General features: G+C 35.6%; 1 protein-coding gene across 1 annotated transcript; it reads right to left on the reverse strand.

The window, feature by feature from the left end:
* Positions 1-4,260: 4,260 nt before the first annotated feature.
* LOC132938892 (uncharacterized) lies at positions 4,261-9,510 on the reverse strand. The gene has a single exon (XM_061005882.1). The coding sequence runs from the start codon at positions 9,508-9,510 to the stop codon at positions 4,261-4,263; it is 5,250 nt and encodes a 1,749-aa protein (XP_060861865.1).
* Between the last annotated feature and the right edge of the window lie 7,741 nt (positions 9,511-17,251).

The following is a 17,251-nucleotide window of genomic DNA, read 5'->3' on the forward strand; positions in this document are numbered from 1 at the left end:
GGGCCGCCGGCTACACCGGGCCGGTGATCCCGCGCCTGCAATGGTGAAGCGCCCGCCGGTTCGGAGGGGAGCCGACGGACCCCCGGAGCGGTCTGACCTAGGTTGCTGAAAGGGCATCGAGGTAACCCCGTGAAGACTTACCGGCGCCCGCCCGCCTGGCAAGGACGGCCCAACCGGGTCACGACGAGTCAGGCGGATGGAACGACCTGTACAAGTACACGCCTGCTACCGACCGCGCCAAGACGAGTCACGTTGAGAAACTGGCTGACTAATCTGGTCCGGGAAAGGGGCAGGTGGGGTACGGTCTTAACGAAGCTAGCCCTAGAGCTTCGGGTTAACTGAACTGTAATCACAAGGGCCCGGGGCAGGTCATCCTTGGTGCTAGCGAAATGACCAAGGACCTCCGGGTTTCCTGGGCCACCTGTACCTTCCAAGGTGGCAGCCTGGTGGTTTAGAATGCGCTAAGCCATAAAAGGGTCTGAAATGGGTAGGAAGGCGGGGGGGGCGCTCAAACAAGGCTACACCCTCGAGCGCCCTCACGAAAAGCTCACTCATGACTGTGTGGAATCATGAGGAGCAAAAAGAGCCGCGGAATTGAGGCCGCGGCTGACGATGTCCTGCTCGGGTACAGGACTGGGCGGCTGACGAACGGCCTGAAGGCGTCTTCGCACCCCCAGGCCACCTGAGGGCCCCGTCCCGATCTCAACGCCAGTGGAGGGCGCATCTCCAAACCGAGCTTCCCGGGGGAATAGGAAGCACCTCGAGGTGGTCTCAGAGACTTACCGGTGGCAACGGGAAAGGGTCATCAATGAAGGAAAAGAGGACTGGCTAGGCAGCTTTCAGCAGACCAGCCATTCCAACAGTAACCCCAGAGATGGGCAGCTTGCCAAATGCAGGTCCCCAAGGATCGCAGAGCATCTGCTTACACATACGACTGCCCGACCGTCGGCTACGAAAAAGATCCGCGCTCAAGGTGCAAGCGATCGGAGCGGACCGAAACGCTGAGCGCGGACTCACGGGAGAAACCAAAAACCGTGTTCCGGGCGTATCAACGCACTGACGATAGGGAGACCTGTTAGGGACGTCAAAAGACCCCGACGTGGGGTCCTCGTATAACGATGACCGAGGTGATGAGGAGCACCTTCCTTTTCCGCACGGGAACCATCTACCCAAGTGGGAGAACTATACCACCTGCGACAAACCAGTGAGCTTGGGCGAGAGGCGCCAGAGCAAGACGAGGGAAGCAGACGCGGACCTCCGTCGGCGCGCTGGCGCTTCTAGCACGAACCCGACTGAGAGCACACGGGCCCGACCAACTCGTGTGCGAACACGTGCAAGGTGGAAGTCCGGCTGGGGGACACCCTCCGTCAAGCACTCAAAACCCGAACACTCGGTACGGACACGGCACCCGGCAAAGAAAACCGTACCACTCATAAAAGGTCGCGTCGCGACAGCGTAAACAGCTGCCCCGACGCCGATGCTAGTGGGAAAAGAGTCGTTGTGAGTACTCTGGATAACGGATCCTTCAAGCTCATCTCGCGGGCGACGAGGATAGCCCCACTGGAAACCCGAATTAGCTAACGCCCGAACGGTAACAGTGCCCGTCGAGCTGTGTGGCGTGCGTCCGACTGACGTGCGCGGGTACCTCGAGTGCTCGCGCCCGCCGGCCGCGCGTTCGCGACATATGTGGATGGCCTCGCGGGGGCTGCTGGGAGTAGCGCCTTAGTAGAAGGGGGGTTATTTGCCTGGAGTCGAATCCAGCGCTCGCCGACGCGGTTATACGAAACCTACCGATCTATCTCGTACGAGAGTAGCCGGCGGGGGACCGTCAGCCTGGCGCCAGGGCGCCCTGACGTAACCCGTCGGAGGGATGTTTCCGCGTCACCCAAAGGCGTGAAGGAGTCGCCCTTGAGACATATGGCTAATGGTGTAAAAACCCCCGAGGTGTCGGCCTTATAACTCCCCGTCACACAGTGGTTAGTAATGTCCTTCCCGCCACACCCCACCATGTAATGACGTATCACTCCTCGATAATATTTTGTGCCTCGCCACGTAACGCATCTGCAATTTACCCCTTAAAACGGTGTACTCAATGAGAACGCACACACTATCTCACATCACTTTATCGCGGGGTAGACATGAAAATATGGTAAAAATATATACGGATTGGCTTGGAGCAGTATTGTGTAGCAAAAAAAAAATAATATAAAAAAAGTGGGTAATTGGATGTTGCTTTGCTGTAGGTTATAGTTACAAGTGGGTCAATGTATAATGTATTGTATTAAACTTGAATTCAATGATATAATATCATTGTATATAAGAAAAACGATTCTGAGAGGAGGATATTGGTCAGTCTGGATATTTTATACTGTCGCAACCGACGCCTTAGTCTGCTCGGCCACCTCCGTTCCCCAATATTATTCAACTATAGCCTGTAAGTTGAATAAATATTATAATACTTTTATTTTTATTCGTTTCTATGGTGATAAACAAAGCGTTAAAAATATAAATCCCATTTTTAGCGATTTTTTGTAATTTATCGGTGGTTTTTCCCGTGGCATCAAATTATTATTGGGAAAATTGACCATAGACTCATAAATAGTCTCATATAGCTACCATTAAATTATAGCCCAACCTTCGCCGCTCCATTACAAGAATATATACATATATGATACATCATACTCATACATACTAAGATGGTCCTTATGAGTGCATGAACACTCCGCTACGAGATCTTTTTTTTAGTGTAAACTCCGCCAGGAAAATAAAATAGGTAAAATTGGGTTAATGTAAACTCCGCCCGGAAACAAAAATCAGGTAAAATTTAGTTCATGTAAACTCCGCCAATAAAAAAAAATCGCTATAATATTCAGTATACAATTAATATAATATACAAATTATTATTAAACGAAAAATCATAACTGTTCGAACAAATCATACAAATTGCAATGGCCAGTATTATGTTAAAAAATAATAATAGATAATTTTAATAACTAATATTAAAAAAAAATGTAGGTATACTATATTATTTTGACATTAATGTGTTATAATACTTATAATATTTTGAACTGTGAACTAAAATTGAACGGGCCGGGAGCGTATAGTAATAATACGCGTGCCCGGTCACCAATTTATATTGTGCCCCACTAACACCTAGGTCTTAAAAGTGTGGAGAAGTAGCTGGGTGTGTAATGGGGTAATAGCTCAAACAATAGTGGTCGGAATTGCCGGGCAAATACTGTTGAGCTATGTAGTGCGTGTTGTGTTAAATGTGTATTTGTGTATTTGTATGTGGTGTGTTTACAATAATTAAAAACTCACAAGAAGGTAACTAAGTTGAAATAATGGTAACAAAAATGATTTGAATGGTAATAAAATATAATATAATGAATAACACGGCCCTTATGACCAAACAGAATAAACAATATTAATTAATATATATATGTACGTCTCTTATAGACGAATAAAATTACAATATTAATATATTAGGGTGTGGCCCTTTTGGCCCAACAAAAGTATAATTAATAATGTATGGCCCTTCTGGCACAATAATAAATATAATAATAATGTATGGCCCTTCTGGCACAATAATAAATATAATAATAATGTATGGCCCTTCTGGCACAATAATAAATATAATATGTAGCCCTTCTGGCTCAATAATAAATAATAACAAAAATAACAATAATAACTCACAGTTTTGTGGAGCTCAGACTGGCCAGCTGGTCCTACATCTAGTAATAATAATTAACGATAAAATATAATACAAAAGGATATCACGGTGACACGGTTGATAACCCGCGAGTATTGCACAGCAAAGTATAATATATTATGTATATGCAAAATATATATATATGTGATTTTAGGTACACGTAAAAAAGAACAATATAATAATAAAATAAATTAGACTTAGCCCTTATGGCTCACAAATAATAAATATAATTCACACTTAAGCACTTTTTGCTAATAAGTAATAATCACATACAAAAAAACTGTTTAATACTTCAATATAATTAATAATAATGGTCCTGACTCTACGGCTTACGGTACAGAACAACAATATAATCGGCGGCCGTGCTAATATATTCCAGCAGACGCACGGCGGCGGCGTACGATAACACGGTGTAATCTACATATTATATAACTCACACGATACATCTACAAATTCAATAATAACTAAAACAAAAATAAACAATACGAATAGTGATATGTGTGAGACCAGCTGTTCCTCCCGTGACCGATTTTTCTTAATTACCTAATCTATAAAACTGTTGCGGCGGCAACATTCTCCCCCCGTTGAAAATCCTGGTTTTCAACTGAGCTGTTGTCCTTTTCAGTTGGTAGTCGACATAATTTGATTACTGGCCGACGCATGAGCGTTCCGTTTGCTGTTCTTATGGTGACAACCCGGACTACACCATCAGAGCCAGGATGCAATTCCATAACCAATCCTAACTTCCATCTGGCTGGAGGCATACAATCATCTTTGATAATAACGACATCGTTCTTTGCTAGCTGTGCGCTCTTGCTTGTCCACTTGCCACGAATTCGAGTCTGTGGTAGATACTCTCTCGACCACTGCTTCCAAAAGGTCTGCATCAAATTTTGCACTAGTTGCCATCTACGTAGACCATTGGGCTCTTCCTTAGATATGTCTGGTTCATCTGGTAACAACATAGCTCCTCCAATCAAGAAGTGAGATGGAGTAAGGACTGCCAAGTCAGAAGGATCACTATTTAGTGGAGTCATCGGTCTGGAATTGAGACAAGCCTCGATTTGGCACAAGAGAGTTCGCATTTCTGTATTCGTAAGCTTGTGATCAGATATAACTCTCTTCATGTGGTGTTTCATACTCTTCACGGCACTCTCCCATATACCACCAAAATGTGGAGCAGAAGGCGGGTTGAAATGCCACTCAATACCTTCTTTCTCAAGATCAACACTGGCTTTTTTCATCATTGAAATTAACTCCTTTTGAGCCCCAACAAAGTTTGTGCCATTGTCACTAAAAACCTTAGCACATTTTCCTCTTCTAGCCATAAAACAACGAAATGTCGCCATGAAAGACTTACTTGAAAGATCGTCAGCCAACTCCAAATGTATGGCCTTCGTTGAGAAGCAAACAAATATAGCAATCCAAGCCTTCTTAGCAGCTACACGCCTCAAACCACTGCGAATATATATGGGTCCAGCAAAATCTACACCTGTGACAGTGAAAGGTCTAGTACACTGAACTCGGTCTCTTGGGAGTGGTGCCATAATTGGATGATTGAAACGTGGACGTGCCTTTGTACATTTGACACAATGCCATACCACTGATCTCGCGGTTACTCGACCTAGCAGTGGCCAGTAAAGACGTCTAACTTCAGATAACATGAGCTGAGGTCCTCCATGAAGTAGCTCGAGATGGTATGCTTCAAATATTAGCCTGGTTATTTTATGACTAGCAGGCAATACTATAGGGTGTTTTTGTCCATCGGCTATGTCTGAATTCTCGAGTCTTCCACCAACAAGTATTAACCCATCGCGCAGGAAGGGATTCAAACTACGCAACTTGCTATTTCTTGGTACTTCTAGTCCCCTTTCTAGTGACGAGATCTCTTTACTGAAACACTCAGCTTGGACCATTCTTAAAATTGATTTCCTCGCTTCGTCCAAATCTGATATTGTTAGGGATTGAGGCCCATTGATTTTCTTACGCATGTACTTCGAATAGACCGTTAACCAAGCAACTCCTCGTAGCATACAATTCCATTCAGAGTAGTGTTCTAATATACTATTCAACGGTTTGATCACTAATAGCACTAGCTTCACTTTGCGTACTTCGGGTAGCTCATCATCATGGGTTATCGGATTCAAGATCCAATCCTTCTCATCACTTTCCAACCAGGTAGGTCCGTTCCACCACAATCTTGCCGCTAACAGTTCCCGTGGTCTTAAACCTCTTGAAGGGATATCTGCTGGGTTTTCCTGCGTGCCTATATGGTTCCACTGGCTGACCTCTGTAATATCCATAATTTGAGCTACTCGATTGGCAACATAGATTTTTAGCCGGCTGCTTTGGCTATTCAACCACCCTAAAACTATAGTTGAATCCGTCCATAGTTTGAACTGATGAATATTGATTTGCCATGAATCAGCGACCCGTTGAGCCAATTCAGTTAATAACAAGGCACCATTCAATTCAAGTCGGGGTATTGTATTTCCTTTTAACGGGGCCACTCGAGTTTTTGCACAAAGAAGTCTGGAATGCCATTTTCCATCGCTGCTCTGAGAACGAATGTAGATACAGGCCGCATACGCTTCTTCGGATGCGTCACAAAACCCGTGTACATCTATGATATCAGTTCGTTCAGGTATAGCCTTTCTGGGAATGGATAAATATTTCAGTCGCTCCAGATCTTCGTAAAATTTACCCCATCTTTCCTGTATATTTAACGGAAGCCTTGCATCCCAATCTATCTTCATGGACCAGAGCTGTTGTAGAAATATTTTTCCCTTCACTAGAACCGGTGACAGGAAACCGAGTGGATCAAAAATTCTGTTTAGGTCTGAGAGTATAGCTCTTTTTGTCAATGTACCTTCCATGGATCTTGATACGATTTCAAATTGAAATAGGTCGGCAATTGGTTTCCACTGCAGTCCCAATGACTTGACAGTGTCATCGTCTCCGATATCCAACACGAACAAGGGATCGTTAACACACTTAGACATGTTTTGCAGTACAAACTCGGAATTGGAACACCATTTCCTTAACGGTAGCTTTGCTGAATCTAGCACTGTGCTTACTTCTCTTTGTAATTGACAGCAGTCATCCTCGGTGTCGGCTCCCGTCATTAAATCATCCATATAGAAATCTTCGGCAATCACTTTTGAAGCGCACGGGAATTGCTTTTCGGCACTTTTCGCGAGTTCTATTAGACAATAGGTAGATAGAAATGAAGCAGGAGTCATTCCGTATGTTACTGTAGTGAGTTGATATAAACGAAGTAATTCCTTAGGACTGGATCTCCAAACAATTCTTTGTAGGTCCCAGTCTTCTCTTGCGATTTTGATTTGCCGAAACATTTTCTCTATATCGGAAGTTAAGACGAATTGATGCTTACGGAAGCGAACAAGTATAGAAAATAAATCTTGCTGAACAGTAGGACCGCATTTCAGAACGTCGTTAAGAGAGACACCAGATGCGCTCTTGGCGGAAGCATCGAAAACCACTCGAACCTTTGTCGTTAAACTTGATGCCTTTATTACTGAATGGTGCGGCAGATAGAAGTGTTTCTGCGTTTGAACTGAATTTTCCAGTACTTCAACCATATGCCCCATCTTAATATATTCATTCATAAATCGTATGTATTCGTTCTTCAGGTGTTCGTCATGCTGCAATCTTTTCTCTACATTTAAGAATCGTGCGATCGCCATAGGTAAGGTTTCGCCTATTTCACTGATTGTCTCCTTGATGGGAAGTCGTACAACAAAACGCCCTTCCTCATCACGTATTGTGTATTGCTTAAAATGTTGCACTGTTTCTAGCTCTTCTTGACTTCTCTTATTCGCCCTTGATGTTCGACCATAGCTTGTATCCTCAACGATTCCGAGAACCTTCCAATCCTCCTCTATCGTCTGTCCAATTGACAAAAGTGTTGGTGTTTGACGTTTAGGCAGTTCTCCCGTTACAAGCCATCCAAAGTTACTCTCATAAAGCGTGACTGAACCTATATTCAATGGTATTTTTGTTGTTCCCAAAATGTCGAAGAACGAGCCACCTCCAATAAGTAGGTCAACACTTTGAGGACGGTGAAAGTCTGGATCAGCCAAGTTTGAAGACACAGTACCTGGTATTTTCCATCCATCTGCAGGCTCTGGACAGGACGCTAGATTCCCCACGATATTAGGCAATACATAACAAGAAATCTTGATACTAAAATCACTAGTTCTGGATTCGATTTTTAACTCGCTGCACGACCTTGCCTTTAAACGATTGTCTCCAATACCACTTATTGGCAATGAAGACGTTTTACATGCTAGCTGCAGTAAGTTTGCATATCTCTTTGAAACAAAGTTGACTTGAGAGCCACTATCCAAGATGGCTCTGCACTGTCGATGTCCACCATTTTTGTCCTGAACCATGACTAATGCTGTAGCAAGAAATACGTGTGAATTTTCTGCGGTGGTATTCACTGGTACTGGTGCAGATACTACGACTCCGGAGGTAGATAGCTGCTGACTTATATCAGGTTGCTTATTTTCAAGCTGCTCCTTCTCTGGTATTTGTTGCTGCCTTTCTTGATGTAATAACGAATGATGTTTGCGGTTGCACGTCCGACAACTATAAGTGGATCTGCAAACATTTGCCATATGCCCAGGAGTCAAACAGTTGAAACACATTCGTTTTTCCTGAAAAAATGAGAGACGTGTGTTTATAGTAGCGGCCTTGAACTTCTCGCAGTGATACAATTTATGAGCATCAGTGCAGTATTGACAGGAGACTGTATTGGATGATGCCACTAAAGATCGCCTTGTCTCAGGAAATACATTTTTGGCATTGCTCTTTTTTGCTGTTTCACCGGCCAATGTAGTTCTGATGTCTCTTATTGGTCCAGAAGTTGCTTCGGAAGACTCGAAAGCTATACATCGACTGGCTAAAAATTGCTCAAGGTCACAATACTTAGGAAGTTGGGTGTTGTGTTGTCTTAATTGCCAGCCATGACTAGTAGCAGAATCCAAACGACTGACGATTATCGTTACTAGCCACGCATCCCAGTGCTCCGTTGGCTGATCAAGCGCCTTTAAAGCTGCAACATGGGTGCTTACATGGGCATGTAGAGCTTGCAGGTCTTTAGCCCTCGGCTGTTCTACATATGGAGATTCCAGGAGAGATCGAATATGTGACTGAATGACAAGACTGCGATTATCATACCGTTGTTTCAGGCGTTCTATTGCCACCTCATAATTTGTATCTGTCATTGGAACCGACTTGATAAGGTCTAACGCCTGGCCACTAACACTTGACCGTAAATAGTAGAATTTTTGAGCTGGTGTAAATCCACCATCATCGTGTATCATTGCACGAAAACAATCGAAAAAAGATTCCCAATCTTGGATATCACCGGCAAATACTGGTAGCGTAATGATAGGCAATTGAGCACGACTGTGGCCTACTGACGTATTGAAAGTTGAGTTGTGAGAACTGCTGTTGTTAATCTTCCTAGCATTCACTATTTCCTGAATTCGAGAACGGATACTAAAATAGTCAAATTCAAACTTATTACGCTCCTCTTCTTCCTTTTCGCAATCATCAACAACAATCAATTCCAACTGTGTCTGTATGTCGTCAAACTTTTGATTTAGGCGTGGCAACTCTTCTTGACGGAATTCCAATAGCGATATAGCGTCAGTTGTTAGATCGAATCCCTCAAGAAAGTTTTTCATACGCGTTAGCGACGCCTTAATAATACCACGCTTTTTCCTAAGCTCCTTAACCTGAGCTTGCATAATTTCATCTAACCCCATTATAAATGATTATTTTTTTTTTTTTTTTTTTTTTTTAAATTATTATTATAGAAATTACAAGTATAATTGATAATAATAATAAAATTCGATTGCAACTGATGTAACGTAGATCCGATAGCTAAACAAAATAATTAAAACAAACTAGTGCATGTTCGACTCTAACACTCACAAATAATAAAACACAACAAGAATAATAGCAAAAAATCACGTCGAGGTCACCAAAATGAACGGGCCGGGAGCGTATAGTAATAATACGCGTGCCCGGTCACCAATTTATATTGTGCCCCACTAACACCTAGGTCTTAAAAGTGTGGAGAAGTAGCTGGGTGTGTAATGGGGTAATAGCTCAAACAATAGTGGTCGGAATTGCCGGGCAAATACTGTTGAGCTATGTAGTGCGTGTTGTGTTAAATGTGTATTTGTGTATTTGTATGTGGTGTGTTTACAATAATTAAAAACTCACAAGAAGGTAACTAAGTTGAAATAATGGTAACAAAAATGATTTGAATGGTAATAAAATATAATATAATGAATAACACGGCCCTTATGACCAAACAGAATAAACAATATTAATTAATATATATATGTACGTCTCTTATAGACGAATAAAATTACAATATTAATATATTAGGGTGTGGCCCTTTTGGCCCAACAAAAGTATAATTAATAATGTATGGCCCTTCTGGCACAATAATAAATATAATAATAATGTATGGCCCTTCTGGCACAATAATAAATATAATAATAATGTATGGCCCTTCTGGCACAATAATAAATATAATAATAATGTATGGCCCTTCTGGCACAATAATAAATATAATATGTAGCCCTTCTGGCTCAATAATAAATAATAACAAAAATAACAATAATAACTCACAGTTTTGTGGAGCTCAGACTGGCCAGCTGGTCCTACATCTAGTAATAATAATTAACGATAAAATATAATACAAAAGGATATCACGGTGACACGGTTGATAACCCGCGAGTATTGCACAGCAAAGTATAATATATTATGTATATGCAAAATATATATATATGTGATTTTAGGTACACGTAAAAAAGAACAATATAATAATAAAATAAATTAGACTTAGCCCTTATGGCTCACAAATAATAAATATAATTCACACTTAAGCACTTTTTGCTAATAAGTAATAATCACATACAAAAAAACTGTTTAATACTTCAATATAATTAATAATAATGGTCCTGACTCTACGGCTTACGGTACAGAACAACAATATAATCGGCGGCCGTGCTAATATATTCCAGCAGACGCACGGCGGCGGCGTACGATAACACGGTGTAATCTACATATTATATAACTCACACGATACATCTACAAATTCAATAATAACTAAAACAAAAATAAACAATACGAATAGTGATATGTGTGAGACCAGCTGTTCCTCCCGTGACCGATTTTTCTTAATTACCTAATCTATAAAACTGTTGCGGCGGCAACAAAAATTATGAAATACAATTTGTAGATATTTAAACCATTAAATCTAATATAAATCCATTATTATAACTATATAGTATTTATACACACCAAAGAAAACAAAAAAACGCTGTGCTACAAAATTACAAAAGTATAACAATAATTGAAAAGATTTACAAAAATTGCAACACAGAAAAACAGAAAGGCAACAAAAAAAATGCGGATAAGAGGATGTCGCTCTGCTGTACAGTAGGTTACAAGTGGCCAGTATTATGTTAAAAAATAATAATAGATAATTTTAATAACTAATATTAAAAAAAAATGTAGGTATACTATATTATTTTGACATTAATGTGTTATAATACTTATAATATTTTGAACTGTGAACTAAAATTATGAAATACAATTTGTAGATATTTAAACCATTAAATCTAATATAAATCCATTATTATAACTATGTAGTATTTATACACACCAAAGAAAACAAAAAAACGCTGTGCTACAAAATTACAAAAGTATAACAATAATTGAAAAGATTTACAAAAATTGCAACACAGAAAAACAGAAAGGCAACAAAAAAATGCGGATAAGAGGATGTCACTCTGCTGTACAGTAGGTTACAAGTGGGTCACTGTAATGGATGGTGTTCAATTTGAATTCAATGATATAATATCATTGTATAAGAAAAACGATTCTGAGCGAAAACGGTCAGTCAGCCTATGATATTATCAAGTATATTTGATGATATTATTGTGAATAAAGTAATTTATTTTATAACCTCTTTACGTGGAGCCTTGTTTTAAATTTTCAATCCTTAGCCATAAAAGTTAAACATTTTATACATTTTTAACTACAAAATAATAAAAAAATCATAAATTTGAAAAATGTTGTCAAAATATGAACTTTAAATGCTCATAAAAAAAAATTGAGCCAATATATTTTTAATATTTTTCAACTGCTATTAGAACGATATATCAGGAAACTTATATTCAATTTTCACGCTTTTTTACCCAACGATAAAAATTTTATTGATATTTTAAGAAAAAAACTAAAAAAATTGATAACTCACAATGTCCGTAAACCACTCGAAAAGAGTCAAAATATTTTCAAAATTTTATGGTGTATAGAAAATGCTAATATACATTCAGTGAAATTTTCATGTATCTACAGTCATTTGTTTTTTAATTACAATATAATAAGAACATTGTTACATGGGAAATCGAGTGAAACTCAAATGTTGTAAAAATATAAATTTCAGACGCTCATAAAAATTTAATTTAAGTTTCTTGTAGACATTTTATTTTTGATAAAGGTAGACAAACTTATGAGTAATCTTATATTACATTTTAAAATCTTAGATTTAAAAAGAATAATTTTTATGAATTCTCAACTCAAAATAATTTGCTAATTTTCGTGATTTTTCCGTATTTTGTCAAAATTTAAACTTTAAATGCTTATAAATAAAAACTGTGACTAAGGATTTTTAAATTTTTTCATCTGCCTTTGAAACAATAACTAAGGAGCCTTTTATTAAATTTTCAAGCTTTTTTACTCAACAGACAAAATTTTATTGATATTTATGGAAAAAAAAATAAAAAAATTGAAAACTGACTATGTCCGTAAACAGCTCACAAAGAGTCAAAATATTTTCAAAATTGCATGATGTATAGAAAATGCTAATATAAATATTCAGTCAAAATTTTATGTCCCTACGGTCATTTGTTTTACAGTTACAACAAAAACAAAAATCAATTTTCTCAAAAACAGATTGCGTAGAAATTCCCGTTTTTCCTTATATTTTCTTTTGTTTTTCACGTCGCTTTTGAAAATTACTGGGAAATTTTTACTTTTGACCTAACAAAGTACCAACTAGATTCACTTTCCTATCAGAAAAGTAACTGTTGAATAAAATCCAAGCACTTAAAGGTGATGACAGAAAAATAACAAATATTCGTAGGTACATGACATTTCGACTGAATGTTTATATTAGCATTTTGTATTCACCATAATATTTTTCAAATATTTTGACTTATTTTGAGCTGTTTAAGGACATTTTCAGTTTCAATTCTTCTATAAATACCAATAAAATTTTTGTTGGCTAAAAAAGCTTGAACATTTAATAGAAGGCTCCTAGGTTATTTTTTCAAAGGCAGATGAAAAGAATTAAAAATCGTGAAAATTTAATTTTCCTGATATATTGTTACATTAGCAGTTGAAAAATATTGAAAATACCATAGGCACAATTTTTTTTTTATAAGCATTTAAAGTTTATTTTATTTTAACTTCTTAACTTAACTAGTTACTTTTGGTTTTTCATTAACTACTTAACTGTTAACTTACTAAATTTATTTTTTAATTAACGTGAAATGTACGAGTTAATTTTTCATTTAAAGAAGTAAATTAGGTTAATTTATATTGTTTTAATTTAATTATATTTCACTATTTCAGTCTATTTCTTTTTCATGTCAAAAAATATGTATCGTAAATTGTTTAAAGTCAAAAATGTATATCATTCGAATCTAACTTAGATGGAAATAGTATAAACACTATAGTCTATAATTTAGTTTTGGGTTGGAAAAACATTAAGTACGCTAGCGTTGTATAAACAAATTAACTTTTTTTTAACTTAATAAAAAGTTAACAAAAATTGTGTATTAACTTTTAACTTTTTGTTATTGGTGCATATTAACTTAACTTAACTGAGTTAAAAAAAAATCATTAACTTGCCCAGCCTGATTATAACGTTATATTTGACAAAAGAAACGATTGAAATTTGTAAACGTAATTATAACGGATAACGATAATCAAAATTAATTGAATACCGAAAAACAAAACATAACGATTAACAAAATATACCTATTATATATCATTAAACAAAACATAACGCTAAACGTAATTTATAGAATATCATTGATTGAAAACTAACGCAAAACGAAATAATTTAAAATCCATTTATTTAAAAGGTCTATTGGTTTCGTAGAAATATTTATTTCATGCAACAAATCTAAGAATTGATTATATTATACTCCGTATCCAGGCAATTGCCTACCCGCATTAGTTATTATCCTCCAGCACAAGCTTTGCTTTTAGGGGGTGCTGCAATATAATGTATCCTATGGTATTTTATATCAATCTTTTTTGTCTTATTTATGTTGTTGTTGCAATAAAATTCATAATTATTATTATTAATACTATGTTTCTGACTAGTTTTTTTTTATATAACTATCTAATGTAATATTACTTGCAATTACTTTGAAAATATTTAACAGTATAATATAATAATAATTGCATTTTCGCCATGTTTACTTTTGCATACTAATTAATTACTCAGGTGATAAACAAAATAAACAATGATTTACCTATGGAGTTTATAACGTATAGTGAATTATCGATGCATGTATGAGTTGTAACTGAATTAACAACTTATCATGAACATAGCTTAATGCTTATTTTATTTTTCAAAACAGAATATTTTTTGTTGTTTATTTCATACAAAAAAAGTTGAAATTCGAGCGAGTATAGTTAAAAGAATTTAAAGTTTACATAGGTGGAATGAAGAGGCATTGTGGTACCTCTATCTATATAATATTACCATGCTCTTCAGGAGTTTCACATACCAACCCCAGTTGAAAAATATAGATATTTTCACAATTTTTTTTTACGATAACGTTTATAGAGTAGATTTTAGTATAGTTTAAATTTTAAAAATTCCAAATATTAGTTTTTTGTTAGAAATTCATAAAACTTTTTTATTCGAAGAGGGAGTATAATAATTGTAGTCTTTTTACTGGGAAATTAAAATTAAAATAAAAAAGTGGGTAAGTGGGTGTCGTTCTGCCGTACAGTAGGTTACAAGTGGGTCACTGTAGTGAATTGTGTTATATTTGAATTCAATGATATAATATAACCATTGTATACGAAAAACGAATCTGAGGAGAGACGGTTGGTTAGCCTAGTTTAATTCTAAATGTTATTACTTATTAATTAAAGTTATTATATAAATTGATGTGAACTATTATAGTTATTTACTGTAATGAATATAATTTGATATCTTAATTTAATTGTATGTATAATATTATAATGTATATGATCTTTAAATTTAAATGTCGTTCGACAAGAGAGTATAATTAAATATGATATATATATTGTATGTATATACAACTCTAAAACAAATATTCGTAGGTACATGACATTTCGACTGAATGTTTATATTAGCATTTTGTATTCACCATAACATTTTTCAAATATTTTGACTTATTTTGAGCTGTTTACGGACATTTTCAGTTTCCATTTTTCTATAAATATCAATAAAATTTTTGTTGGCTAAAAAAGCTTGAAAATTTAATAGAAGGCTCCTAGGTTATTTTTTCAAAGGCAGATGAAAAAAATTAAAAATCCTTAGTCGCAGTTTTTTATTTATAAGCATTTAAATAGTTCAAATCTTGAGAAAATACGGAAAAATCACGAAAATTAGCAAGTTATTTTGAGTTGAGAATTCATAACAATTTTTCTTTTTAAATCTAAGATTTGAAAATGTAATACAAGATTATCCATAAGTTTGTCTACCTTTCTCAAAAAAAAAAATGTCTACACGAAAGTCAAATTAAATGTTTATGAGCGTTTGAAATTCATATTTTTACAACATTTGATATTCACTCGATTTCTCATGTAACGATTTTGCTATTTTGTTGTTATTCAAAAACGAATAACTGTAGATACATCTACATACAAATTTTACTGAATGTTTATATTTTCGTTTTCTATACACCGTAAGGTTTTGAAAATATTTGGTTTTTTTTTTTAGCTGTTTACGGACATTGTCAGTTTTCAATTTTTTTAGTTTTTTTTTCTATTAATATCAATACAATTTTATTTATTGGGTAAAAAATCGTGAAAATTTAATTTTCCTGATATATTGTTACATTAGCAGTTGAAAAATATTGAAAATACCATAGGCACAATTTTTTTTTTATAAGCATTTAAAGTTTATTTTATTTTAACTTCTTAACTTAACTAGTTACTTTTGGTTTTTCATTAACTACTTAACTGTTAACTTACTAAATTTATTTTTTAATTAACGTGAAATGTACGAGTTAATTTTTCATTTAAAGAAGTAAATTAGGTTAATTTATATTGTTTTAATTTAATTATATTTCACTATTTCAGTCTATTTCTTTTTCATGTCAAAAAATATGTATCGTAAATTGTTTAAAGTCAAAAATGTATATCATTCGAATCTAACTTAGATGGAAATAGTATAAACACTATAGTCTATAATTTAGTTTTGGGTTGGAAAAACATTAAGTACGCTAGCGTTGTATAAACAAATAAACTTTTTTTTAACTTAATAAAAAGTTAACAAAAATTGTGTATTAACTTTTAACTTTTTGTTATTGGTGCATATTAACTTAACTTAACTGAGTTAAAAAAAAATCATTAACTTGCCCAGCCTGATTATAACGTTATATTTGACAAAAGAAACGATTGAAATTTGTAAACGTAATTATAACGGATAACGATAATCAAAATTAATTGAATACCGAAAAACAAAACATAACGATTAACAAAATATACCTATTATATATCATTAAACAAAACATAACGCTAAACGTAATTTATAGAATATCATTGATTGAAAACTAACGCAAAACGAAATAATTTAAAATCCATTTATTTAAAAGGTCTATTGGTTTCGTAGAAATATTTATTTCATGCAACAAATCTAAGAATTGATTATATTATACTCCGTATCCAGGCAATTGCCTACCCGCATTAGTTATTATCCTCCAGCACAAGCTTTGCTTTTAGGGGGTGCTGCAATATAATGTATCCTATGGTATTTTATATCAATCTTTTTTGTCTTATTTATGTTGTTGTTGCAATAAAATTCATAATTATTATTATTAATACTATGTTTCTGACTAGTTTTTTTTTATATAACTATCTAATGTAATATTACTTGCAATTACTTTGAAAATATTTAACAGTATAATATAATAATAATTGCATTTTCGCCATGTTTACTTTTGCATACTAATTAATTACTCAGGTGATAAACAAAATAAACAATGATTTACCTATGGAGTTTATAACGTATAGTGAATTATCGATGCATGTATGAGTTGTAACTGAATTAACAACTTATCATGAACATAGCTTAATGCTTATTTTATTTTTCAAAACAGAATATTTTTTGTTGTTTATTTCATACAAAAAAAGTTGAAATTCGAGCGAGTATAGTTAAAAGAATTTAAAGTTTACATAGGTGGAATGAAGAGGCATTGTGGTACCTCTATCTAT

This window comes from Metopolophium dirhodum, chromosome 2, assembly GCF_019925205.1.
Source record: "Metopolophium dirhodum isolate CAU chromosome 2, ASM1992520v1, whole genome shotgun sequence".
Classification (NCBI taxonomy): Eukaryota; Metazoa; Arthropoda; class Insecta; order Hemiptera; family Aphididae; genus Metopolophium; species Metopolophium dirhodum.